This window comes from Geotrypetes seraphini, chromosome 5 (assembly GCF_902459505.1).
Source record: "Geotrypetes seraphini chromosome 5, aGeoSer1.1, whole genome shotgun sequence".
In the NCBI taxonomy this organism is placed as follows: Eukaryota; Metazoa; Chordata; class Amphibia; order Gymnophiona; family Dermophiidae; genus Geotrypetes; species Geotrypetes seraphini.
Genome location: NC_047088.1, coordinates 157,263,726 through 157,290,342, shown reverse-complemented (window position 1 = coordinate 157,290,342; position 26,617 = coordinate 157,263,726). Strand labels below are relative to the sequence as shown.

Genomic DNA, 26,617 nt, shown 5'->3' with positions numbered 1-26,617 from the left:
GAAGTGATTCAAGTGGGCAAGAGAGTTTCCTGCCCACTTGCAGTTAATCGCTTTGGAAATATTGGCTCCACTGCCCCTTCAAAGCAATTAAAGAAAATCCGTTGCCCATCACATATTGACTATAAAATGAATTTAAGAGCCCTTTTACCAGGCTACATTAGGTTTCTACTGCGGCCCAGGATGCCAAATGCTCCAACGCTGCTCTGACTCTCATATGAATTTTGTTAACATCAGAGCATTTAACGTTCTGGACCTTGGTAGAAAGCTCTGTGGCTTAATAAAAGAGGCCCTAGGCACTAACATGCACTTAACACAGCTTAAATAGCATACCACAGGATGTGCTCAGGTGTCCTGCAGTAACTGCCAAATTTTTGCACACTAATTCAAGCACTAAAATATGAGGGATCTTCAAAACATTTCTGCTCTTTTATTTTTTAAACACTATTTTTTACGTATCTCAAAAGCAAATAACCTGCAAGATGAACCGGCTTGCCTGACTGACTAGTCACATGACATTCTAAGACAGGCCCTCTTACCTCTTTATTTATGTATTCAACTTTCTATACCATTCTCCCAGGGGAGCTCAGAACAGTTTACATGAACTTATTCAGATACTCAAGCATTTTTCCCTGTCTGTCCTGGTGGGCTCACAATCTGTCTAATATACCTGGGGCAATGGAGGGATTAAGTGACTTGCCCAGGGTCACAAGGAGCAGCGTGGGTTTGAACCCACAACCTCAGGGTGCTGAGGCTGTAGCTTTAACCACTGCACCACGCTCTCATGAAATATGAAAGTGCGGTAACTTTTTGAAGAACACTCGTATATTTGGGGTTTGGGGGAGGATTCCAGGTACGCCAGTTATAGGGAAGACGTGGCATGCAGAATATTGGCAGAGAGGAAGTACAATGGACAGGGCAGGGAGGGGGGACATGGTGCAGAGCCTGGCAGCCTGGCAGAGGTCTGCGACAAGTCTGGGAGGGGGTGAGTGGGCGCTGGTCCAAATATAAACCGAGACCCACCATTTTGGGGCCAATTTTTTGGCCCAAAAATCTGTTTATATTTGAGTATATACGGTACATAGGCACTGTAGGCCACTGAATGTCACTATGGCCTACATAGGCTCGATTCACAACAAAGATAGGCATCAGAATTGTAAGATCGGAAAATCTGGCCTACATTTCTGGTGCCTTCCTTTCATGGAGGTGTGGTTCTCTATAGGGCACTATTACCAAATATGCATCTTCCACTATTAGTGCCAAATAATAGGTCAAGCATCAAATATCTTAACTAAATAGGCCTCAAAATCCTTTAAGGAGTTCTTTTTCAAATCATAGGCCTGCTCCGGAAATAGACCAGAGAGAAAAAACTCCCCTCTAATAAGGGAGAGAAAAAAAATCTCTGGCCAAAAAACCGAGCACAGTTAAATTGCTCAAGAATATTGGAGGAAATGTTTCCAAATGGGTTATTTGTATGCATACCTTGATAGTAACGAATCTTACTCCGAAGTCAAGCTTTCTACTGTTTACATTCATCATATTCTGACTTTATATTATTGCTGTACTTTTATTGTTTAATAATATTTTTAAGATGACCCAGGTATTAAAGGATAGCATTGCAACAGTGGAGCAGACGAATGCAGCAGAGACCAGGTACCATATAATTCCAGATGAGATGAGAGAAACAATGCAAGTGATTTGAATGCTGAGATTTCATCATGTGTGAAATGCCTCACATTACGGAGATTGTATGTCTGTGGATGTGGTCTTCATTTTCACCCCCTCATTGCCTATATAGCAATTTTTCTCAGTTCTTATCACTATCAACAGAGATGCTTAATACAGTTTTCATTTTTTTTTAGAAATCTCTATCTTAATGCAATATATAATGCTGTCACAAAGTAGATCTACGGCCTCTTTTACAAAGCCGCGCTAACGGCCCCCCGAAGCCCTTTGAGATTTAAAGGGCTTTGGAGCTGTTGCCCTGCGGCTTTGTAAAAGAGGCCGCCAGTTTAGCCGGATGAAAGAGAGATGGGACGGGCTTAGGATGTCTCCGAATTTCTCACTGGTTTTATTTCACGATTCCTCCAGGAAACTACGGGAAATTCATGCCATCGAACTTCATTCTGTACGAGAGCAGTCCAAAGCCACGCTAGAGAAACAGATAAAAGAAGTACAACATAAGTATGGTAATGTGCTAGTCTTTCCAAAAGAAACTGGAATTCAAGGGGGAGATTTGTTGAAGCCATTTGGGTGCATATCTCAGTGGTTTATGCATGTAGGTGGCTTATTATTTATTTAAAAAATTTCTATACCGTTTACAACTAAACGGTTTACATAATTTACATATACAATTTTAAAACAAAGACATGATAAAATAAACATACTAACAATCCTAGAAATCATGGCTACAAAATAATACCATAATTTTGCATAATAAAGAACATAAGTAGCTCATCAATTCTACCAGCAAAGAAAATTATGAGCTAGAGAAAGGCATTCACAAATAACTGCGTCTTAAGTAATTTTCTAAACATGCCTCTTTCGCAACAATTTCGTATCTGACCCACCAGAGAGTTCCATATCTTAACTCCTGCACAACAAAAAGCCATTTTACCAGTCTCAACAAGCCTTGGATTCAGTCGTCTTCAATAGAGCTAAATTCGACGAGCGCAATGATCTCTTTGGTGTAGAGCTAAGGGCTCCTTTTACTAAGCTGCGTTAGCGTTTTTTGGCGCGCGCAGAATATTAGTGCGCGCAAACCCCCGCGCTAAATGAAAAAACTCAGGGCAGCTCGATGAAGGCGTTAGCGTCTAGCGCGTGCGACAATTCAGCACACGCTAAAACCGCTAGCACACCTTAGTAAAAGGAGCCCTAAGTATATTATTGCTAAACAATTCTGGTATGTTTCCATACAAGAATTGATGACAAATCATTACTGCTTTATATTGTACTCTGAAGGCGACTGGTAGCCAATGCAATTTTGGAGATATGGCTCATATGTAGACAAACCCATTCTCAATCTTGCTGCTGCATTTTGTATGACCTGCAATGCTCTACATCTTCCTTTTGTTATTCCAAGGTACAGGGCATTGCAGTAATTGAGTCTCAATAAAACCATAGGGCTCCTTTTATCAAGGTGCGGTAGGCGGTTAATTCGCGAAATACCGCACGTTCAACCCCCTGCCGCGCTAGTCACTAATGCCTCCATTGACGAGGCGTTAGGTTTTTGGCTTGCCGCGGGGGTTAGCGTGTGATGAAATGTCCGACGCGCTAACCCCTGTAGCGCACCTTGATAAAAGGAGCCCATAGCCTGGACTACAGTACGAAAATCATATGGCGTTAACATTAGCTTTAATTGGTGTAACAGGTGCATTTGTACAAAACACACTTGTACGGTCTTGGTTACTTGTAACTTCATTGTTAGGCCAGAATCAAGCCTTACACCTAAAATGGTCATAGACTCATATACCGAGAGAACATCATCAATAACCTTCACTTCTGTAGGCCACTGATGATCCGGCTTTCCTACCAATATTATTTCGGTTTTATCTACTTAGACTTAGGCCTCCTTTTACGAAACTGCGCTAGCAGTTTCTAGCGCGGGGAGCCGTGCTGAATGGCCTGCACTGCTCCCGACGCTCCTAGGAGCTCAAAGAGCGTCGGGAGCAGCGCGGGCCATTCAGCGCGACTCTGCGCTAAAAACTGCTAGCGCAGTTTAATAGAAGAGGGGGTTAGACTTTATGGAGGCACTTATAAAATTGCCTGATATATGTGGGTAAAAAATAGGTGCGCCCACTTTTATATGATTCATATGTAGATATTCTGGGGCTGGAGAATAGATTGTTACTTTCTCTTATTGACACTTACAACCTACATTATCCAAAGTTCTGTTCAATGCAGCTTTCAATCAGTATCAAGATAAACAATACAATTTTACTCCTTCCTATACAAAGACGCACTAGCAGTTTTAGCGCTGGATGCGGCGACAGACTTCTGAAAGAGATAAATTTTTAAAACTTTTCTAAATTGCAAGAGGATTCTTTCTTCCTAATTGAGATGGGAAATGCACTCCATATTAAAGGGGCTTGATATATAAGTGATATTAGGTGCTTTAATATTTTACGTTTATGCTGGAAGTTGTGGCAACCATTTGTACTGCAGACACAAGGCAGACAGGAGCGACTGGGGATCACACCTGCCCCAATTAACCACTAGACTATTAGGATGGTAAAATAGGCCCAGGGCAGCAGTGGTGGTACAGTCTATGGGTTGGCCCTGGAGGGGAGCTTCTTATGTTCAGGAGGGAGCAGGAGGGAGGAAGGAAGTAGGAGATCCTGTGGTTCGGGGAGGGACCCAGCAGAGAGAAGGAATGGGAGCTGTTCCTGGTTGGGGTGCTGGGAGAGTTTTGGTTTTGGCTTTTCAAAACTGAGTGGCAAATTTCAGATGCAAATTAGGCTTTTATTGCCTTCTAAACCTCTGGCATATCTGACATTGATATCAGTAGAGAGCATGATGTTCAGCAAAAATTTATTAATAGTTGCATTGACCATTTATTTCAGTGCCAGCTGCTGCCCTCCCTTCCTTACAGGCAAGAGCCTAAGCTCTGGAATGTGTATATATATATAAGTGTTTACATCTAGATGTACAGTAAAACCTTGGTTTACGAGCATAATTCATTCCGAAACCATGCTTGTAATCCAAAACACTCGTATATCAAAGCGAATTTCCCCATAAGAAATAATAGAAACTCAGACGATTCGTTCTACAACCCAAAAACTTTAATACAAAATACTGTATGTACTTGTATTGCAAGACCTCGCTTGTTTAGAACAGTCACTACACTTGCAGTGTCAGAGAGAGAAGAGCCATCGGCTCAGTTCTGGTGTTGTGGCGTGTGTATACTGTATGTACTTGTATTGCAAGACACACTTGTGTATCAAGTTAAAATTTAATAAAATGTTTTGCTTGTCTTGCAAAACTCTTGCATACCAAGTTACTTGCAATCCAAAGTTTTACTGTACTGCATAATTGACTTGGGCATAGTTCTTAATGTCAAGTTCTTATGTATTTATTTTTTTTTATTTTGTCTAGACCATCTACGTGACGAATATGACTTTCTTAAAAGTGCATTTCAAGCCTACAAGGTGAGAGTTAATTGATTGCAACTAGTTTTCTGCAGACAGAAAACTCAGGGGAAAGATTCTCAAAACTTAAACATGCCTTTAACATGCTCGCTAAACTGGTTCCAGCTGTGGTCTTTTCCAGATTTCCTAGCAGTCTCCGACTCTGCCATGCAAATGTAGTACAATGAGGTCATTAATATAAAAATGAGCACTCTGAGTGATTCTCTTTCATCGCTGAGTGATTCTCTAACCTCGTTGTGCCACATTTGTGGCCAAAATTTGCCAACAGATCTGAGCAGCTGTAGCCTTACTTTCTGATCAGTGCCTGAGCACTGATTGGCTCAGGCACTGACAGGAAAGTAAGGTTTGACAGCTCAGACACCCCCATGAAATTAAAAAAAAAAAAAAAGAATAAAATTGAAGATTGGCAGAAGAGATGCCAACTCTCTCCTGCCGCGTTGCATAGTCCCCTGATACTGCAACCCCCCACCCCGCAGTGGGAGAGATGCCCACACTCTCCTGCCGCATTGCACAATCCTCTGACACTACTACCTCCCCACCCCCCCCACCCCCACCCCCACTTTGTAGCGGGAGAGATTGCCCACTCCCTCCTACCTCGCAAACCCTTGACACTACAATGCACCCCACCCCCACCCCATAGCAGGAGAGATGCCCACTCCTTCCTACCACACAATCCCCCAACACTACTATCCACCCAACCCCACCCCACAGTGGGAGAGATGCCCACTCCCTCCTGCCATCGTCCAACCCCCCAACTCCCCCTGTGCCCCCGATGACCTCTCCAACCCTCCCTTATTTATTCATGAAGTTCGGCTGGAAGGATGCCTACCCTTTCCAGCTGGCAGACCTGCCTCATACAAACTGGTGGGCTTCCCCTTCCTGGTGCATCCTGGGTTGCGCTATGGAGGCTCTGATTGGCCCAGGCACTTAAAACCCTTCCTAGGAGAGGCCTTATGCACATGGATCAATCAGAGCTTTAGGACTCTCCCTTGTGCATCCCAGGATGCACTGGGAAGGGGCAGGCTTGCCATTTTGTAAGAGGTAAGCCTGCCAACTGGAGCGGGTAGGCATCCCTCAGGTCGGACTTCATCAATAAGGTAGGGAGGGTTGGGGGGGAGAGTCATCAGGGGCATGGAGAGAGTTGTTGGAGGGTTAGGCGATGGCGGGAAGGAGTTGGCATCTCTCCCACTGCAGGGGGTGGGCATTAGTATCAGGAGATTGTACAACATGGCGGGAAGGAGTGGGCATCTCTCCCACTGCCAGGAGTGGGTGTCAGGAGGTTGTGCAAGCATAGTAGGAGAGAATGAGCATCTCTCCTGCCGATCTTCAATTTGTTTTTTGTCTTTTTTAATATGTGGGTGTATTCTGCGCATGTGCTAACTGCTGCTACCAGCGACTCATCTCATGTAAATTTAGTGAGCCTACATGAACATCCACGAACATCATTTGCATGTGGGGTCTTTAGAGAATGACTCGCCATTTTAAAATCGTTATAACTTCGGTAGCAGTCCATTGGATTTTACCATTAAGTTTTGAGAATCACCCCCCCCCCCCCCCAGTTGCTTTGATGGCAAAGTGGCCATTCGTCAGGCTTTATTAGCTAAGGAGAATAACAAGAACCCAAGAGCTTGACCTACAGTACCATATTCATACAAGACATTACAAAATATAGGCTGCTTTCGTATAGAGAACAAACCTATAGAGGTATACTGTGTCCTAGTAAAAGACATACATCAAGATTAAGAGCAGGGGCCCAAGGCCTGGATGTAGTCTGCAAAACTTTCCAACCTGTCAGAGTTTAACTTCCTATAACTGAGCCTAGCCCAGGGAGGAAGCTGTACAATTTTTTATGTGCAGCAGCGCCAAAGAAGCCGCCTTAAAAGTGACCACCGATCACATGTCATTTAGGCAACAGTGCCAGTTACAGAATCGCACCTGATTCATGCAAAGATAGGCAGCTGAAATATAGGCCCGGAAAACCTAGGCCAGGGGTCTGCAACCTTTAAGACATAAAGAGCCACTTGGACCCGTTTTCGAAAAGAAAAAAAAACTTGGAGCCGCAAAACCATTATAAAACAAATCTAACACTGCATATATTGTTTCTTATCTTAATGCTATATACAGGATCACTAAATTGAAAATAAAATCATTTTTCCTACCTTTGCTATTTGGTGATTTCATGAGTCTCTGGTTGCACTTTCTTCTTCTGACTGTGCATCCAATCTTTCTTCCTTTCTTTCAGCCTCCTGTATGTTTCCTCTCCTCCAGACCTCATTCTCTCCCCCAACTTTTTCTTTCTGTCTCCCTGTTCCCCCTTCTTTCTGTCTCCGTGCCCTCCCCCAAGCCACTCGGTTTGCTGCCACCGCAATCGGGGAACAGCCCCCAAGCCACCGCCGTCCCAAGCTTTCCCTGCAGAAGTGTTGCGCTGACCAGCATTCCGCTCCCTGACGTCAATTCTGACGTAGGAGAGGAAGTTCCGGGCCAACAAGGCATTTCTCCTCATTCCATCCAGCCTGAGCCCCATCTCTCCTTGATCCAGCATTTCCCTTCTGTGTCTGTCAGAATTACCATTCCACCTATTTTCCAGCATCACCCTTCTTTGTGTCCATCTCACCTATATCCCTATCTCACCACTTTTTCAGAATCTTCATTTGTCTCTATCCTTGTCTTTACCCCATGTTCACCATTTGCCCTTTCAATGTCTTTATCCCCCCCCCACACTTTTTCAGCATTACTTCTATGTCTCTATTTCACCTCCTCTTCATGTCCCCTCTGTATCTCTATCCTTATTCAGTAGGTCCTGCTTACCCTTTCTCTTCTTTGTGTCACTATCTCCATTTTCAGCTTTCCCCCCTTTTCCTTTGTTACTGCACCCTGTAGCTAGAATCTTTCCACCCTCCCTCCACTCCGGCCCAGCCCAGTATGAAAGATTTCCTTTTGTTTCCCTCCCCTCTCTCTTTCTCTCTCTCTTCTCCTCCCTCACCCACGAGTCCTGCATCTGGCCCTCTCCCTTCTACCTGCACCTGGCAACACCCCCCTGCTCCGCGGCTCTCTTCAGCAACTCGTCAGCAGCGGTGATCAAGACAAGCTACCGACATCGAGGCCTTCCCTCTACGAGTCCCGTCTTTGTGGAAAAAGAAGTTGAAACAAGCGGGACTCGCAGAGGGTAGGCCCCGACGTCAGAAGCTTGTGTCGATCGCTGCTGCTGAGTTGCTGAAGAGAGCCGCGGAGCAGGGGATGTGGCCGGAAGCAGGTAGAAGGGAGAGGGAGATAGGAAGGCTGTAGATCTCCGGAGCATGACACCGACCCCGGCCAGGATGATTTCTTTTTCAGGCACCTTACAAGTCCAGCGTCGCGGGGGAAATAGCCATGCTGAGCAGTGAGCTCAGCACTACACAGATGAAAGCCTTGCTTGCTGATTGGTCCGGCGGGGCGGGGCCGCCGGACCAATCAGCAAGCAAGGCTTTCATCTGTGTATGTGCTGAGCTCACTGCTCAGCATGGCTATTTCCCGCCGCGACGCCGGACTTAAGCTGCATGCCTGCGTGACACACTACCGGAGCCGCAGCAAAGGTGGAAAAGAGCCGCATGCGGCTCTGGAGCCGCAGGTTGCCGACCCCCGACCTAGGCATACATTTCAGTTGCCTATTTTTGCCGTGGGATCCTAGGACTGCAGCTGCCATAAGGTGATCGTGGCAGAGGAATTTCCCCCAATCAGCTCAGCTGGCAGGCCTCCCCAAAGTCCCAGTTTCGGGGAGTACTGTCGGCTCAGCTGATCGGGGATAAATTCCCCTGCTGCAATCAGCTTATGGTTTTAGGATCCCACGGCAAAAATAGGCAGCTGAAATGTAGGCCAGGGTGTTCCGGGCCTACATTTCAGTCATCTATCTTTGTATGAAATGCGAGTAGGTAGCCGCTTTAGCCCAAATAACGCCACTTCTGGTGTTGGCCACGCCTACTGTGGCGTTCCACGCCTAAAGCAGCTACCTAGTCGTGATTCCGGTGCCTTTTATTTAGATGTCAGTAGGCGATTTGACCTTGCTGTTGCTTGTCATTTCTAACAGTGTTTTCCAATTAACTTAGGCACCGATAGGGTGCCTACCAACACCTAAGTTTAGGCGCTGGTTTTAGAATTTCCCCCTAAGTGCCATGTGGCCCATAGATCTAAAATAGAACATGTGTCATGTAGCTTGCATTACCGTTAGTCCACGCTAAGCTTTAGTAAAAGGCTCCTTAGTAAACTCCAAGGAGGTTTTCCCCACTCCTTCAGCAAATTTTAACAGGCGTTTTGGTGATTTGAAATGGCTTATGCAGCTTCTCTTGAAAAAGTTTAGAAACCACTGATTTAGAGAAAAACTCAAAAACACTCTTACTTAGCTCTTAAAGAAAGCCATAAAGATTTTGCTTTGATTAGAAACCTTCTTGTCCACCATGGTCAGGAAATGACCTAATGACCACGAAAACTTAGAATACATTACATTCATACCCTGAAGAAAGCCACAGCATGATGGCTGAAACATTGGTTCTACCTACCCAGATGCGGCGAGACCTGGAAAACTGCAACAATCATATTCCCATCAACTTGCTAGATTTTCTCTCCTGTTCAAATCACCATCTCATTTCTTCCGTGTCCCTGTTAAACTGATTTACTGTTATAACATCCTAAGCCCAGACAATAAATGCCAAGTCTGAATTCAATTCAAATGCAAACTAGGACATCCTCCAAATCCTATTCTGTCACAAGCACTGCATTCTGAAATCATAAAGCCAAGCTCTCACTCTAGATCTGAGAAGGACTTATGAGAAACTACGTCTCAGAGAACCCCCCTCCCCCAACACTCCTATCTCAATCCAGCCCACAATGTAAAATACATCTCAGATAGCACCCTAAACACTCTACAAGCTCTACGATGTAAGAGACATCTCAGACAGCTCCCCCCAAACACACACACACATAAGACGCAACACAATACTCCTATCTCAATCTAGTTCACAATGTTAGATATATTTTAGATAGCGCTCACAAACACTCCACAATACTCCTATCTCAAATCCATTCTACAATCTACTGTAGATCTCAGTTTGAAATAGAATCTGCACTGCAGCACCTAGTGTTAATACTGAATTATCAAGCTCTATCTACTTAGTAATTCTCATTTACATAACTATTTTCAAAGTTTTGGCAGGATGCTGCATTATGAATCTTTATCCAACACTTGCAGGTCCAGATTTAGGCATAGGCAACGGCCTAGGGGGCCAAATGTTGGTGCCAATTACCCAAGTCAGAAATGAACCTTTTCCCACTGGCACCACATGGCAGTTTGGTCCATCACCAATTCTATAATTTCCAGAGGACTCCTCATTTGGTTCTTCAGGCTACAAGGGAGGATCTATGCCTTTACCCTCTGAATGAGCATCAAAATTTGAAATCTGGCCTTGAATAATGTATGTGACATTGAGAGGGGGGATTATCAAGGTAGGCTACCATTAAGACATGTTATTTTAACATTAATTTGTGCTATTTTATACAATGAACCCTAGTTATTAATACATATGAACATAAGAATTGCCGCTACTGGGTCAGACCAGTGGTCCATCGTGCCCAACAGTCCGCTCACGGGGCGGCCCTTAGGTAAAGACTAGTGCTCTAAATGAGTCCAGCCTCACCTGCGTATGTTCCAGTTTAGCAGGAACTTGTCCAACTTTGTCTTGAATCCCTGGAAGGTGTTTTCCCCTATAACAGACTCCGGAAGAGCGTTCCAGTTTTCTACCACTCTCTGGATGAAGAAGAACTTCCTTACGTTTGTACGGAATCTATCCCCTTTCAACTTTAGAGAGTGCCCTCTTGTTCTCCCTACCTTGGAGAGGGTGAACAACCTGTCTTTATCTACTAAGTCTATTCCTTTCAGTATCTTGAATTTTTCGATCATGTCCCCTCTCAGTCTCCTCTTTTCAAGGGAGAAGAGGCCCAGTTTCTCTAATCTCTCACTGTCGGCAACTCCTTCAGCCCCTTAACCATTTTAGTCACTCTTCTCTGGACCCTTTCAAGTAGTACCATGTCCTTCTTCATGTACGGCGACCAGTGCTGGGCACAGTACTTCAGGTGAGGGCGCACCATGGCTCGGTACAGCGGCATGATAACCTTCTCCGATCTATTCGTGATCCCCTTCTTTATCATTCCTAGCATTCTGTTTGCCCTTTTCGCCGCCAACGCACATTGTGTGGACGACTTCATCGACTTGTTGATCAGAACTCCCAAGTCTCTTTCCTGGGAGGTCTCTCCAAGTACCGCCCTGGACATCCTGTATTCCTGCATGAGATTTTTGTTACCGACATGCATCACTTTACACTTATCCACGTTGAACCTCATTTGCCATGTCGATGCCCATTTCTCGAGTTTGATTATGTCACATTGCAGATCTTCACAATCCCCCTGTGTCTTCACTACTCTGAATAACTTTGTATCATCCGCAAATTTAATCACCTCACTCGTTATACCAATGTCTAGATCGTTTATAAAAATGTTGAAGAGCATGGGTCCAAGCACTAAACCCTGCGGCACCCCACTGGTGACGCTCTTCCAGTCCGAGAATTGTCCATTTACCCCCACTCTCTGTTTCCTATGCTCCAGCCAGTTTTAAATCCACATGAGTATTTCACCCTCGATTCCATGGCTTGCAATTTTCCGAAGTAGTCGTTCATGTGGAACCTTGTCGAACGCGTTCTGAAAATCCAGATATACAATGTTGACCGGGTCACCCTTGTCTATCTCCCTGTTTACTCCCTCGAAGAAGTGCAGCAAGACTAAAACCAGAAGCAAGACAAAAACCAGCAAGACAAAAACCAGAAGAAAAACTTCCACAAACAAGTCAAGAACCAACAAACAGCAGAGGTCCATAATATTGTTGGTGTACAATTTTATTCATCACATCACAAACTCTTTTACGGTGGCTCGACACACACGTTTCAGCCTCTACGGCCTGCCTCAGGAGCCTTTGCAAACCAAAGCGTAATCGTTTGTGTGAAATAGATAATAATAGTTTGTCACAACACAAGGGTTAAGCCAAAGTCCAGCATTCCTTCCCTTGAGAGTACCTGGCTCCCGACGGAGCTTCTATCATTATCTATTTCACACAAACAATTACGCTTTGGTTTACAAAGGTTCCTGCGGCAGGCCGTAGAGGCCGAAAAACGTGCGTGTCGAGCCACCACATAAGACTTTGTGATTTGATGAACAAAATTGCACACCAACAATATTCTGGACCTCCATTGTTGTTTGGTTGTTAACTGCAAAATAATATGTCTTAATGGTAGCCCACGTTAAAAACTTACCCCTTGGTAGGTTATTTACCCTTTTTAATCCAATTGCAGGTCTGTGTTTTTAGAGTTGTCTTGTACTGTGGCTATTAAATATTAGGTTGCACCATGATTGCTTTACTTTGTCATAGGAAAACCTTGTAGAGGAATTAAGTGAGAAGCAATCATTTGGGGAGGCTGAGTGGAAGAAATTGCATGAGAAGGAGAAAGAGAAGGCACTGTTGGAGCAAAGTGAGTAAAAAAAAACCCCATTATGCTGCTTCTACTAGACAAGATCCGTCATCCTCTTTGTGTTTGCTCCAAATTAGAGAATGACACGGGGACAAATTTTTCCTCATCCCCACGGGAACTCATTTTCCTATCCCTGCCCCATTCCTGCAAGCTCCGTCCTCATCTGCACAAGCCTCAAACAGTTTAAAATCATAACTGTTTGAGGCTTTACAGTTAAGGCAGAGTTCACAGGAATGGGGCAAGGACAGGGACAGTGACAAAACTTACGGGGACGGGATGGGGAAATTGAATTCCTGCGGGGGTGGGGACAAATTCAAAAGAGCCTGGAATAGGCGCATGGGATCTCTCGGAGAGAGAAAGAGATAATGGTTGCTGCGGATGGGCAGACTAGATGGGCCATTTGGCCTTTATTTGCCATCATGTTTCTATGTTCCACACAGGTGTCTCTTATTAGAGTGCCTTCAGAATGGGCCCCAAAGTGATGGGCTGGGTCAGGAACTGGTTAAGTGGAAGGGAACAGAGGGTAGTGGTCAATGGAGATCACTCTAAAGATAAAGGGAAGTTACCTGTGGTCAGTGACATAGTAAGGGGGAGGGGAGAGGAAGCAGTCTGCCTTCAGTGCTGTCTTGCTAAGAGTGCTACACCCCTCCTCCACTCCGCTACCTCATCTTCTTGCCGCGTGCGTACACCCCTTGCCTTCTCCGTACTTTTTTTACTTCCCTGGTGCGAAGTTGCTACCCGCATTTATTCATTTATAGTTTTTATATACCACTTATAGCCTACGTGGTTTACATTCAGGTACTCAAGCATTTTTCCCTATTTGTCCCAGTGGGCTCACACCTGGGGCAAAGAGGGATTAAGTGACTTCCCCAGGGTCACAAGGAGCAGCATGGAATTTGATCCCACTACCTCAGAGTTCCGAAGCTGTAGCTCTAACCACTGCGCAACACATCAGCGCTCTCTCTGACGTCATTTCTGGAACCCACGCCTAGGAAGTGACGTCAATGGGCAAGCCTGGACATGCTGCTCACGTCAGAGAAGTTAAAAAGGGAAGGGGGCGCACACGCAGTAGGGGGTGTGTGGAAGATGGGCGTGTTACCCCGGGTGCCACTCACCCTTACTATGCCACTGCCTGTAATGTGCTTCAAGGTTCAGTTCTTGAGCCTGTTTTTAACATTTTTGTAAACAATATTGCTGAAGGGCAGTCAGGTAAGACTTGCCTCTTTGCGGATGATAACCAAAATTTACAATAGAGTAGACACCCTTCATGATGCGAATAACATGAGGAAGGACCAAGTGAAGCTTGAAGAATAGTCTGAAATTTGGCAGCTAAGATTTAATGCTAAGAAATGCAAGGTCATGTATTTGGATTACAAAAATCCAAGGGAACAGTACAGTTTAGGGGTGAATGAATGAAGAGCAGGACTTGGGTGTGATTGTATGTGATGATCTTAAAGTGGCCAAACAGGTTGAAAAGGCGACACGAAAGCTAGAAGGATGCTAGGTGCATAGGAAGTGGTATGGCCATTAGGAAAAAGGAGATATTGATGCCCCAATATAAGATGCTGGTGAGACCTCATTTACAGTTCTAGTGCCTGCACCCTCATTAAGATATAAACATGATGGAGTCGTACAAGAGAGACACGGCTGAAATGGTTGTTGGTCTTCATCATAAGGCGTATGGACTGTATATTTTGGAGGAAAGGCAGAAGAGGGGGAATATGATAAAGATGTTTAAATACCTAAGTGGCATAAATGCGCATGAGGCGAGTCTCTTCCAATTGAAAGAAAACTCTGGAGTGAGAGGGCATGGGATGAAGTTAAGAGGTGGTAGGCTTAGGAGTAATCTAAGGAAATACTTTGTTATGAAAAGGATGGTAGATGCATGGAATAGTCTTCCAGTAGAGGTGGTGGAGACTAGAGAATGACACGGGGAAAAAAATCTGTCCCCGTCACCGCCCCGTCCCCGACCCACCATCCTCTGCACCGCCCCGTCACCGCCGTTCCCTTCACCGCCCCGTCACTGCCATCCCTTTCACCGCCCCGTCACCGCCACTGCCATCCCATTCACTGCCCCGTCACTGTCCCCGCTGCATCCATATAAGCCTTAGTACTGTAATATTTAGCTTATTCCTTTCTTATAAATCAAAGTTCCTGCTGCTGAACTAGAGAAAGAAATGTTCAGCTGCCAGGGCTTTGTTTATAAATTTTTATCAACACAACTAATATACTACTTTATTCTAAAGCAAAAAATAAATAAATAGAATTTTTTTTTTCTACCTTTGTTGTCTGGTTTCTGCTTTCCACATCTTCTCATTCAATTCCTTCCATCCACTGTGTGTCTTCTCTCTGCGTCTTCCATTTGCTGTTACTGTGCCTCTCCCTTCACCCCCCCCCCCAATTGGTCTAGCACCCATCTTCTTCCCTCCGCTCCCCCTGAGTCTGGCATCTGTCTTCTTCCCACTCTGTCTTCCACATTTCCCTTCAGGGTCTGTTCCTCTCCATCCTCCTTCAATGTCTGTTCTATTCCTTTTCACCACCACCCTTCCCTCCCTCCTTTACCATCTGTTCCTTTCTACCACCCTTCAGCTCCTCTCGCGTGGCCTATCTATCTACATTCCTCCCTCTTATTTTCATGGCACGTTACAATGTAATTTGTGCAAGCCACTGGAGCCTGCGAGCTCGGTCCCTGTCCCATCCCCACAAACCATCTCGCTTCTGTGCTCCTATTTTCCCCATTTCTAATATCTCCCCTATGTATCTGCCATTCCCCCCCCCCTGTGTCCATATACCATCCCCATGGCATGTTCCCTTTATGTCTCTGTCCCTATGCCCATAATTTCCCCTCTTTCTGTTACCTTCCTGTGTCCAGATTTCCCCTATCTTCCTCTTCCATACCAGTGTGTCTCTTCTTTTCAACCCCATCTAGCTTTTTTCACTCTTTCTTCCCCCCCCCCCCTGCTTTTAGCATCTGGCTCACCTGCCTGTCCTTCCCTTTCTTTCCTGCTGTGGGTTTTTCTTTCCGTCTTCATCCCCTTGGCCCAGAATCCTTTTCCCTTTCACTCCCTCCTTTTCCAGTTTGAGCCGGGAACACGCGCGATCGTGTGGTCCCCGCAGCCCCCACCTGCCTGTCCAATCGATCCTAGTGTTTAGCCAGCTCTCTCCCTTCTCCTCACCTTAGTTTGCAGGCTTTCTTTTTCGGCGACCTGCACGCTTTCCCAAAGAGCCGCGCACACGCGGCTGCTCAGTGTTCAATCTTCTGCTCTGCTGCAACTTCCTGTTTCCTGTTGCATCAGAGCAGATGATTGAACACTGAGCAGCCGCGGGTGCGCGGCTCTTTGATAGCGTGCGGGTCACCAAAAAAGAAATCCTACAAACTAAGGTGAGGAGAAGGGAGAGAGCTGGCTAAACACTAGGATCGATTGGGCAGGCGGGTGGGGGCTGCGGGGACCTCGCGATCCTTGATGCCTCACTGCGGAGACAAGACCATTCACCACTCCACGGGGCGGTGAATGGCCTTGTCCCCGTCCCCGCAGTGACTGCTATTTTTCTTTCCACGTTTCGGCGGGTTACCCGCGGCTAAACGCGGCTAGCCGCGGGTAACTGCCACAGTGTCATTCTCTAGTAGAGACAAAGTGTGTCTGGAAGAAAGCATGGGTCAGGCACATGAGATCTTAGGGAGATGAGGAGATAGTGGATGCTGCAGATGAGCTGACTGGATGGTCCATTTGACCTTTATCTGCCATCATGTTTCTATGTATGTAAATTATAGTAGGAGTTTATTTTACTGTTAATTGGGCCTATGAGAGTACAAAAAAAAATCTGTTTATTGGTAGTTTTGTAATGCTAGTGTTTTTGCTGGTTATCACCGAAGAGGAAATTGCAAGTTTTATTTGCTCCTCCAAACTCACTACCTGCTTCTCTGATCCAATTCTCTCCCATCTACTCAGCACTCTCTCTCCTAGTGTCATCTCCTCAGTCTTTCACTTTCCACTGCAGCTGTTCTTGATATCTTCAAACATGCCGTAGTTACACCACTCCTCAAAGAATCTTCACCCCATCTCCCATCTCCCTTTCTTATCCAAGTTACTTAAATGTGCTTTTCACTGCCATTATTTTGACTTTCTTTCATCCCAAGCTCTTACCACACCCTCATATTCTTGACCCACTTCAATCAGACTTTTGCCCTCCGCATTCTACAGAAACTGCCCTTGCTAAAGTCTCCAATGACCTGTTCCTGCCCAGATCCTCATCCTTCTCGATCCATCTGCTGCTTTTGACACTGTTGACCATCACCTACTCCTTGATACACTGTCCTCGACTTCAAGGCTCGTTTCTTTCTTGGTTTTCTTCTTATCTTCCCTACTACACCTGTAGTGTATGTAGTGGTATATCCACCTCCACTGCTATCCCAATATCAGTCGGTGTACCTCAGGGGTCTATCTATGTTTCTTTTGAATACCTGGTATACTCTGCTTTTATTTCTGGACCTCTTCTTTTTTCCATCTCATATACTTTCATTCAGTACTCTGATCTCCTCCCATGGTTTTCAGTATCACCTCTATTCTGATGATTCCCAGATCTACTTCTCAAAACCAGAAATTTCTATAGCAATCCAGGCCAAAATCTCACCCTGGGTATTTGACATTGCTGCCTGGATGTCTCACCACTATTTAAAACTGAACATGGCCAAGACTGAGCTTCTTATCTTTCTACCTAAAGCCACCTCTCCTCTTCCCCTGTTTTCTGTTTCTGTGGATAACGCTCTCATCCTCCCTGTCTTATCAGCTCACAACTTCAGAGTCAGCGTTGACTCCTCTCTCTCTTTCTCTGCACAAATCCAACAGATAGCTACAAAAGATTGTGTTTCTTTCTCTGTAATATCACCAAAATATGACCTTTCCTTTCTGAGCACACTACAAAAGGAAATATTTATTCACAGAAAAATGGTGGATGCACGGAACTGCTTCACATGGTCGTTTGATCCAGGACTATATCGAGCTATAGTTGTGCACTATGAGACTTACCCAGTGGTACTGCTCTCCACCCCCACCCTGCCTGATTAACCACCACTAATAAGAGGAAAAGGTAGACTGGGTGCAATGTTTGCATTCCTCTACATTTGCATTCTGTATATCTGCAATGCTCACCTAGCACTTGCAACTGCTCTGTCTTGAACCTTATTTAATACCTGTACTCTTTATTAACCCAAGTCTCTAAGATGCTGGCAGCCTCAGGTAAAGTGACATACAGTATAAAGATTTCTTCTTCTCTTAGAACATACATTGACAAAGAATTTTGAAAAGGAGCAAGAGGAAATACTATCAAATGTTCGGAATGAAATCCTCTCAATGCAGGAAAACCACTTCTTTGAGAAACAGGTAAGGCAGAGATGTTAAACATAAATACAAGGACTAAGGTACACTCAAAGATGTTACTAAGTAGTAAACTTAGAACAAATTGGTACAACTATTTCTTCACTCAACGTATAATTAAACTTTGGAATTTGTAGCCAGAAAATGTGGTAGGAAACAGTTACCTTAGGAGGGTTTAATAAAGGTTTGGATAATTTCTTTAAAAGTCCATAAGCCATTAATAACATGGACTTGAGAAAATCCACTGCTTATCTCTGGTATAAACAACATAAAATCTGTTTCACTCTTTTGTAGGGCTGCACATTAATTAAAATTAATCACAATTAAAAAATTTATCACATAATTAATCGCATAAAGGATCCCTTCTCACATTTCCTCTTGGAAACTACTAAATATAGATAGCAGAAATATTCAGAACCAACATGTTTTCAATTACTAAGCTGAAAATAAAATCATTTTTTTTACCTTTGTTGTTTTTTTTATTTTATTTTTCTAATCATTTTGTTCCCTGTCTCTAGTTCTGCTTTCCTCTCTCTGTGCCTTCATTACCTGCCCAATATCTAACTTTCACCTCTAACTTTTGTCTATTTTTATGCTTCTTTCTCAAATCTATCTAATTTCCAGCTCTTCCCTTTTCCTCCATTCTGTGTTACCGACAGGTCAGCCTGATATTTTTTCTTTTTTTTTTCCAATGGCACAGATATTTTATGTGCTCCCGCCATCTCTCACTTTCTCCTGAACCCCCCTCCCCCAGTACCTTCTCAGAAACAGAGCAGGAGGGAAGCTCAGTTCGTCCTGCTCTTAGGCTCACAGCTCTAGAATGGTGGGGCTTACTATCCCTGGTGCATCATGTGATACACAGGGAGGGGCCTAAGGTCCTGATTGGCTCTGATGCCCAAGACCCTACCCCTTGGGAGGTACCTTAGGTGTCTGAGCCAATCAGGGCCTTATTCTCCTCCTTCTGTTTCCCTGGATACAAGAAGGAGGATAAGGCAATCTGGCTGGGCTTTAGGCATCTGAGGTTATCCAGGGCCTAAGGCCCTACCCGTGCATCACATGATGCACCAGGGAGGGAAAGCCCTGCCATTCTGGAGTGGTGAGTCTAAAACAGGGGTGGGCAACTCTGGTCCTTGAGGGCCGGAATTCAGTTGGGTTTTCAGGATTTCCCCAATGAATATGCACGAGATCTATTTGCATGCACTGCTTTCAATGCATATTCATTGGGGAAATCCTGAAAACCCAACTGGATTCCAGCCCACCCCTGGTCTAAGAGCAGGACGAAATGAGCTTCAGTCCTGCTCCAACATCTCTGAGAAGTACGGGGGAGGTGGTGGGGGACTGCGGGGGACCTCCAATGGCAGGAGGGAGTGGTCATCCCTCCTGCCTTTTGGGGGGTGGAAGGGGGAGGGTGGAGAATGTTTGCAGAGGGCACCTGGCATGGGAGAGGGCCTTCGGCGGCAGAAGGGAGTGGGCATCCCTCCTGCCACATCACTGCCATGTGGGGGTGAGTCGCTTTGGCAAAAGGGAGCAGACATACCTCCTGCCATTTTCACTGCCGTGGGGGGGTCACAGTGTCCTAACAGCAGTGACAGGAGGCTGCTTCCCCTGTCACTGCTGTTAGGGCTCTGCGCATGTGTCAATTGCTCACTGAGAGATTGATTGATTGTGTTTGCATACAAACTTGATAGCGCATTGATCACTGCTAGAGAACTGGCCAGAGAATCGGCCAACAGCGATTGAGTCGGTATCTTTAGTGCATCTAGGGCCAAGTGTCTAAAATATCAATGGGCCAAAATGAGCACTTAAAACAATTATGTTGTGCAATAGCAACTATGGTTTATGTATCTGAATCTTAAATATTTATCTTTGTCATTTTAGAAACTTAAATGTTTGGTTTTCCTGAAGCTGTCACAAAACCCAGTGTCCCTTGTCATATGGTTTTTGGGAGTGGACATCAAGAATTTGGGGGATTAAGGGAGTGACCTCCCTTTATCTCTGCAGTGAAGCGATGCTTAATAAGAGCACTTTTCTAAAATCTAGAAATCCCAGGTAGCAGGTCTATTAAGACATAGACTCCCTTTTACTAAGATGCGAGAGCGAGTGCCAAGCGGCAAATGCTCCGACTCCCATTCAATCCCTATGGGCGTCGGAGCATTTAACGCATCAGCCTGCACTATTGGGCTTAGTAAGAGGGGGATAACATTTATTTCACTTCAGAAATTGGAAATAAACATTTATTTTTTAGCACCACTCTAGTCCTTCCCAAAACATGCCCAGATCATGCTCCCCTACTCCCACCTTAACCAGCACCATTTGCATATTCCTCCATTTTAGAAATATGCATTTCAGCATTCTAAAATCAGAACCTGCATAGACATTTATGTGCTGTTTTTTGCATGCCTAAAACACAATTATTATTAACAGCTCTTTATTATTTGTTTCCACAGTGGTGACTTTACCTGTGTTCTAACTTTTGTAAAAACAAAAGCAAACCACAACTTTAGTAAAAATGCTCCTCCCTCTAGGAGGACAATTTCCAAAGCTATTGACCTACTTAAATTGCAGTTTACCAAGTTAGACTGACCTGTTTGAAAATAACTCAGTTTGGATATAAAAAATCCGTGAAAGTGGTTTTTAGCGCCAGCTGGCGTGCTGAATGCTGTGCGCTGCTCTGACACTCATAGGAACTCTATGAGCTTTGGAGCAGTGCACAGCATTCAGCACGCCATCCGGCGCTAAAAAACGCTTTCACAGTTCTGTAAAAGGGGGGATAATGTAGAGAGATGTTCAGGAGGGCATGTTTAGGCTGAGGGGTTAAAAATATATAGAAGCATTCATCATGGGATCATGTTTTGTCAGAATGGCTCTCTTTAAAAATCTGTTCATGAACTTTATCACTTTTTTCAATCACCTATATGAAAAGTTTACAGCTGACTTTTGAACCCGTGTACCCACAAAAGCACATTTTCAAAATAAAAGTCACATGCATAGATTTCTTTGCAAATTTCCTACCAGGTATTTGGATGCAGAATGATCCTCTGATTTTGCATCTGCACAGGGTACATATAATTAATTGTACCTGTGGCACAGTAAGGTAGGGTGAAGGGAGTGGTCTGTCCGGGCACCATGTTGGTGAAGACGCAGACACCCCTCCTCCTCTCTGCCCTTTCCACTTCTTCCCCCTTTCTTTCCCGCATACCTCTACCTGTTCACCGCCATGAGCAACAAATTCAACAAATTCCTCATGACCATGTCAGCTCTCCCACTGATGTCACTTCCCGGGGCCATGCATAGGAAATGACATCAGAGGGAGAGTAGCTGGGGTCGCGAGGAACACGTTGAAGTTGTTAGTTACAGCGGTGAACAACTAGAGGTACGGGGGAACATAAGAATTGCCGCTGCTGGGTCAGACCAGTGGTCCATCGTGCCCATCAGACAACTCCCTTGGCGGCCCCTAGGTCAAAGACCAGTGCCTTAACTGAGACCAGCCCTACCTGCTACGTTCCGGTTCAGCAGGAACTTGTCTAACTTTGTCTTGAATCCCTGGAGGGTGTTTTCCCTTATAACAGCTTCCAGAAGAACATAAGAACATAACATAAGAACATAAGCAGTGCCTCTGCTGGGTCAGACCACAGGTCCATCCCGCCCAGCAGTCCGCCCCCGCGGCGGCCCAACAGGTCATGACCTGCCTGAATCACCAGAAGGGGCCCCCTTGCCCCCTAGGTATCTCATCGAAGTCCTATCTTCCCATCAAAGTCCTAACCCTCCGGCCTTTCACCTACACGACCTGGTGAGCTGTCGTTACTTATGCAACACCCCAGCACCTCCCTCAGTACCCCACGATCCCCTTTTCCCTCAGGAATCCGTCCAATGCCTGTTTGAATCCCTGTACTGTACTCTGCCGGATCACTTCCTCCGGTAGCGCATTCCATGTGTCCACGACCCTTTGGGTGAAGAAAAACTTCCTTGCATTTGATTTGAACCTATCCCCCTTCAGTTTCTCCGAGTGCCCCCTCGTACCTGTCGTCCCTTTTAGTCTGAAGAACCTGTCCCTGTCCACCTTCTCTATGCCCCTAAGTATTTTGAAGGTCTCTATCATATCCCCCCTGAGCCTCCTCTTCTCCAGAGAGAAGAGCCCCAGTTTATCCAGCCTCTCGGCGTATGGGCAGTTTTCCAGCCCTCTTACCAGTTTCGTTGCCCTCCTTTGGACTTTCTCAAGAAATGCCATGTCCTTCTTGAGGTGCGGCGACCAATATTGAACGCAGTATTCCAGATGTGGGCGCACCATCGCTCGATACAGCGGCATGATGACTTCCCGCGTCCTGGATATTATGCCCCTCTTGATGATGCCCAGCATCCTGTTGGCTTTCTTCGAGGCTGCTGCACACTGTGCGGATGGTTTCATGGATGGATCCACTAGCACACCCAAGTCTCTCTCAAGTCCAGTGTCTCCCAGCAGTCCCCCTCCCATTTTGTACTCGAACAATGGGTTCTTTTTCCCTATGTGCATGACCTTGCATTTGTCTACGTTAAAGCGCATTTGCCATTTGTTTGCCCAGTCCTCCAGCTTATCAAGGTCCCTTTGCAGTTCCTCACACTCCTCCCTGGTCCTAACTCTGGCGCAGAGTTTGGTATCGTCTGCAAATTTTATAACCTCACACTTTGCCTCCGTTTCCAGGTCATTGATAAATATGTTGAAGAGTAGCGGTCCCAGCACCGATCCCTGTGGCACACCGCTCGTGACTCCCCTCCAGTCAGAATATTGGCCCTTTACTCCGACCCTCTGTAGTCTACCTGACAACCAGTGCTTGATCCATCTGTGTACATCCCCGCCCACCCCGTGGTTCCACAGCTTCCTAAGCAGCCTTTCATGTGGCACCTTGTCAAAGGCCTTTTGAAAGTCGAGGTAAATGATGTCTATGGGTTCCCCTTTGTCCATCTGACTGCTTATTCCCTCAAAGAAGTACAGAAGGTTTGTCAGGCACGACCTTCCCTTACAGAATCCGTGCTGGCTTGTCCGCAGTAGGCCATTTTTCTCGATGTGCTCGCAAATGCTGTCCTTGATCAATGCTTCCACCATCTTCCCTATAACTGAAGTCAGGCTCACCGGCCTGTAGTTCCCGGGGTCACCTCTCGATCCCTTCTTGAAGATAGGTGTGACATTCGCCAGTTTCCAGTCCTCTGGTACCTCTCCAGTTGTCAAGGATAGGTTGCAAACATGCTGGATTGCGCCCGCTATTTCCTGTCTTAGTTCCTTTAGAACCCTTGGGTGGATCCCGTCCGGTCCCGGTGAGTGTTCCAGTTTTCCACCACTCTCTGGGTGAAGAAGAACTTCCTTATGTTTGTATGGAATCAATCCCCTTGTAACTTTAGACAGTGCCCTCTTGTTCTCTCTACCTTGGAGAGGGTGAACAACCTGTCTTTATCTACTAAGTCTATTCCCTTCATTATCTTGAACGTTTCAATCATGTCCCCTATCAGTCTCCTCTTTTCAAGGGGGCACACGTGGCGGGGGAGATCAGAGAAGAAGCAGGGGGCGGAGATGAGGGCGGGGAAGGGGTGTCTTCGCCCCAGGCACCTCTCAACCTCACTACGCCACTGCCTGTGCATATATTTTGGTAATTGGTAATAACCGAGAAAGATGACAAATAACCGTTTCGTCCAGAACCAGAAGTCGTGAGGAAGAGATGTCGTCAATCACGATATGGTTCAACAGATCAGGTCTTTATTAGTTGTACAGTACCTATGCAGTAGATGCGACAGGGCCACTGTTTCAGCAACACGTGCCTTTCTCAAGATTCTAGGAATACATATAAAAGACTTAAAAACATTAGAACATGTGAAAAACATGAACATATATGTAAACTTGAAGCATTTGTAAAAATAATTTGAAAATCAATGTAATCATAAAATATAGGCTGAAAAACAAACTTATGAGCTAGCTATATATAAACTATGTAAAAAGCATAATTATCAGGAGGACTTGTATATTCAGTTTGAAAGAGAGGCCCAAAGTGCCTGTGATCAGAAAACAGACTTGTGTGAACATTGTGACACAGCAAAATCTTAATTTTCTTCTATCATTTGCAGGAGCTTTGGCAAGAATATATAAAAGCAATCGAGGATATAAAGCAGAAAACCAGTCATATTGAGGTAATTATAGACACTAGACTAGAAGTCATCTTAGATGCTCAGAGATTGACCCCAGTTTTTGGATCAGTCCTCAATTGAATTTCATATTTTTCCTAAGCTGAGCATTGAAGCCAGTTAGTGCTGCAAAATGTCCAGACTAATTGTTTGTGCTCCATCCCAAGAAGAACTGGCCAGTCAGTAGATAGCGGCACGAGTTTTCCATATCCATGAGAGAAGCATTATGCAGGGAGAAGGAGCAGGAAAAGAAAGAAAGAACAGAGGATAGAGAGAGATAGAGAGAAGGAAAGGAAAGAGGAGGAGAACTATTGAGATGAGAGAAATTAAAGATAAAATTCAGAAAAGAAATAGATGAGAGGCATGTGGAAACAGAAGAAGAAAAGAAGGGGAAAATAGGGTTAAAGGAGAGAAAATGGAGAAGCACAAGGATTAAGTGTAAAAGTGAGGAGATGTGGGAAAGGGGTTGGCAGTAGGGATGGTGTAAAAGGGCTGTTAATTTTTTAAATATGATTTTTATTGTTGTGAACCACTTCAATTGTTTGATTTTAGACGTGAGCAATGGAGTCGATACTCAAAGTAATTTTAGCAACCAGGAGATGCACCTGCCTTCATGCTTGCTGAAATATAGCAGCATTTCTCTGGGCATCTCTAATCAGGGCACAAGTGAGGTATTCCTGGGGAAGAGTTGGGAGTTATGCAGATGCCAGCAATATTCAGTGCTTGTGCCTGTATAGCGAAGCAAGCAGATAAGACTGCACAAAAGAAGTCTTCCCATGGCATGAAAGAATCCTCCTCACAGTCCTTCCCTTTCCAGACATCCCTAGCCCATCCCAGATTCTTCCCAAGTCTCATTAGGCTCCCCTGGGCCTTCATTGACTTGGCTGGTGATCTAGTGCAGTGTTTTTCAACCGCTGTTCCGCGGCACACTAGTGTGCCGCGAGATGTTGCCTGGTGTGCCGTACGGTCAGGGCCGCCATCAGGGCAGTACCACCAGTCTAGGGAGAGGGGCGGTCCGCCCCACGTGGACAGGAGAGAGCTGGACGGGGGACCCGCGGAGTTCAATACATCTCGAGCCGCGAGGCTCGTCTTCTGTTCCTGCCTGCCCTGCAGCTAACATATAGCCGATCGCAAGCGTTCCCCAATATCAGCGCTGACGTCGGAGGGAGGGCTTAAGCAAAGCCTGCCCTCCGACGTCAGCACTGACGTCGGAGAATACTTCCGTTCGGCTATTTGTGCGCGGCAGGGCAGGCAGGAAGCAGAAGACAAGCCTCGCGGCTTGAGCTTCGTTTTGCTGAGAAAGTTGCAAAGATGGGCTGGGAGGCAAACACGGAACACAAAAGGGGGGAGGGAGTGCGTTTTGGACACAAGGCATGAACTTGGGAGAGAGGAAGGGAGGGAAAGAGATGCTGAGGTGGGGGAGGGAATGCGTTTTTGGACACAGAAGAAATGGACTTGGGAGAGAGGAAGGGAGGGAAAGAGATGCTGAGGTGGGGGAGGGAATGGGTTTTTGGACACAAGGCATGGACTTGGGAGAGAGGAAGGGAGGGAAAGAGATGCTGAGGTGGGGGAGGGAATGCGTTTTTGGACACAGAAGAAATGGACTTGGGAGAGAGGAAGGGAGGGAAAGAGATGCTGAGGTGGGGGGGGGAATGGGTTTTTGGACACAGAAGGCATGGACTTGGGAGAGAGGAAGGGAGGGAAAGAGATGCTGAGGTGGGGGAGGGAATGCGTTTTTGGACACAGAAGAAATGGACTTGGGAGAGAGGAAGGGAGGGAAAGAGATGCTGAGGTGGGGGAGGGAATGCGTTTTTGGACACAAGGCATGGACTTGGGAGAGAGGAAGGGAGGGAAAGAGATGCTGAGGTGGGGGAGGGAATGCATTTTTGGACACAGAAGAAATGGACTTGGGAGAGAGGAAGGGAGGGAAAGAGATGCTGAGGTGGGGGAGGGAATGGGTTTTTGGACACAGAAGGCATGGACTTGGGAGAGAGGAAGGGAGGGAAAGAGATGCTGAGGTGGGGGAGGGAATGCGTTTTTGGACACAGAAGAAATGGACTTGGGAGAGAGGAAGGGAGGGAAAGAGATGCTGAGGTGGGGGAGGGAATGCGTTTTTGGACACAGAAGAAATGGACTTGGGAGAGAGGAAGGGAGGGAAAGAGATGCTGAGGTGGGGGAGGGAATGAGTGTTTGGACACAGAAGGCATGGACTTTGGAGAGAGGAAGGGAGGGAAAGAGATGGTTGTGTACACGGGGAATAGAAGAAAGGAGAATTTTTGGTCATAGGGAGGGAGTGAGGTACAGATAGTGGCATACCAGGGTGGGGGGGGGGGCGGTCTGCCCCACCCCGGGTTTACGTCCCAAAGGGGTGCACAGCTGGCCACCCTCCAGTGTTGTCCCTAGG

The 26,617-nt window shown here is 45.8% G+C and overlaps 1 protein-coding gene across 3 annotated transcripts in view; it reads left to right on the top strand.

The window, feature by feature from the left end:
• Nucleotides 1–26,617, top strand: part of FLACC1 (flagellum associated containing coiled-coil domains 1) — a 112,202-nt gene that overhangs the window by 49,417 nt on the left and 36,168 nt on the right. For all 3 annotated transcript variants that reach the window (XM_033945414.1, XM_033945412.1, XM_033945413.1), the window contains exons 9-14: nucleotides 1,589–1,650; nucleotides 2,089–2,186; nucleotides 5,092–5,144; nucleotides 12,592–12,691; nucleotides 17,969–18,072; nucleotides 24,157–24,219. In XM_033945414.1, coding sequence (XP_033801305.1) covers nucleotides 1,589–1,650; nucleotides 2,089–2,186; nucleotides 5,092–5,144; nucleotides 12,592–12,691; nucleotides 17,969–18,072; nucleotides 24,157–24,219 — 480 coding nt within the window. The remainder of the gene's footprint in view (nucleotides 1–1,588; nucleotides 1,651–2,088; nucleotides 2,187–5,091; nucleotides 5,145–12,591; nucleotides 12,692–17,968; nucleotides 18,073–24,156; nucleotides 24,220–26,617) is intronic.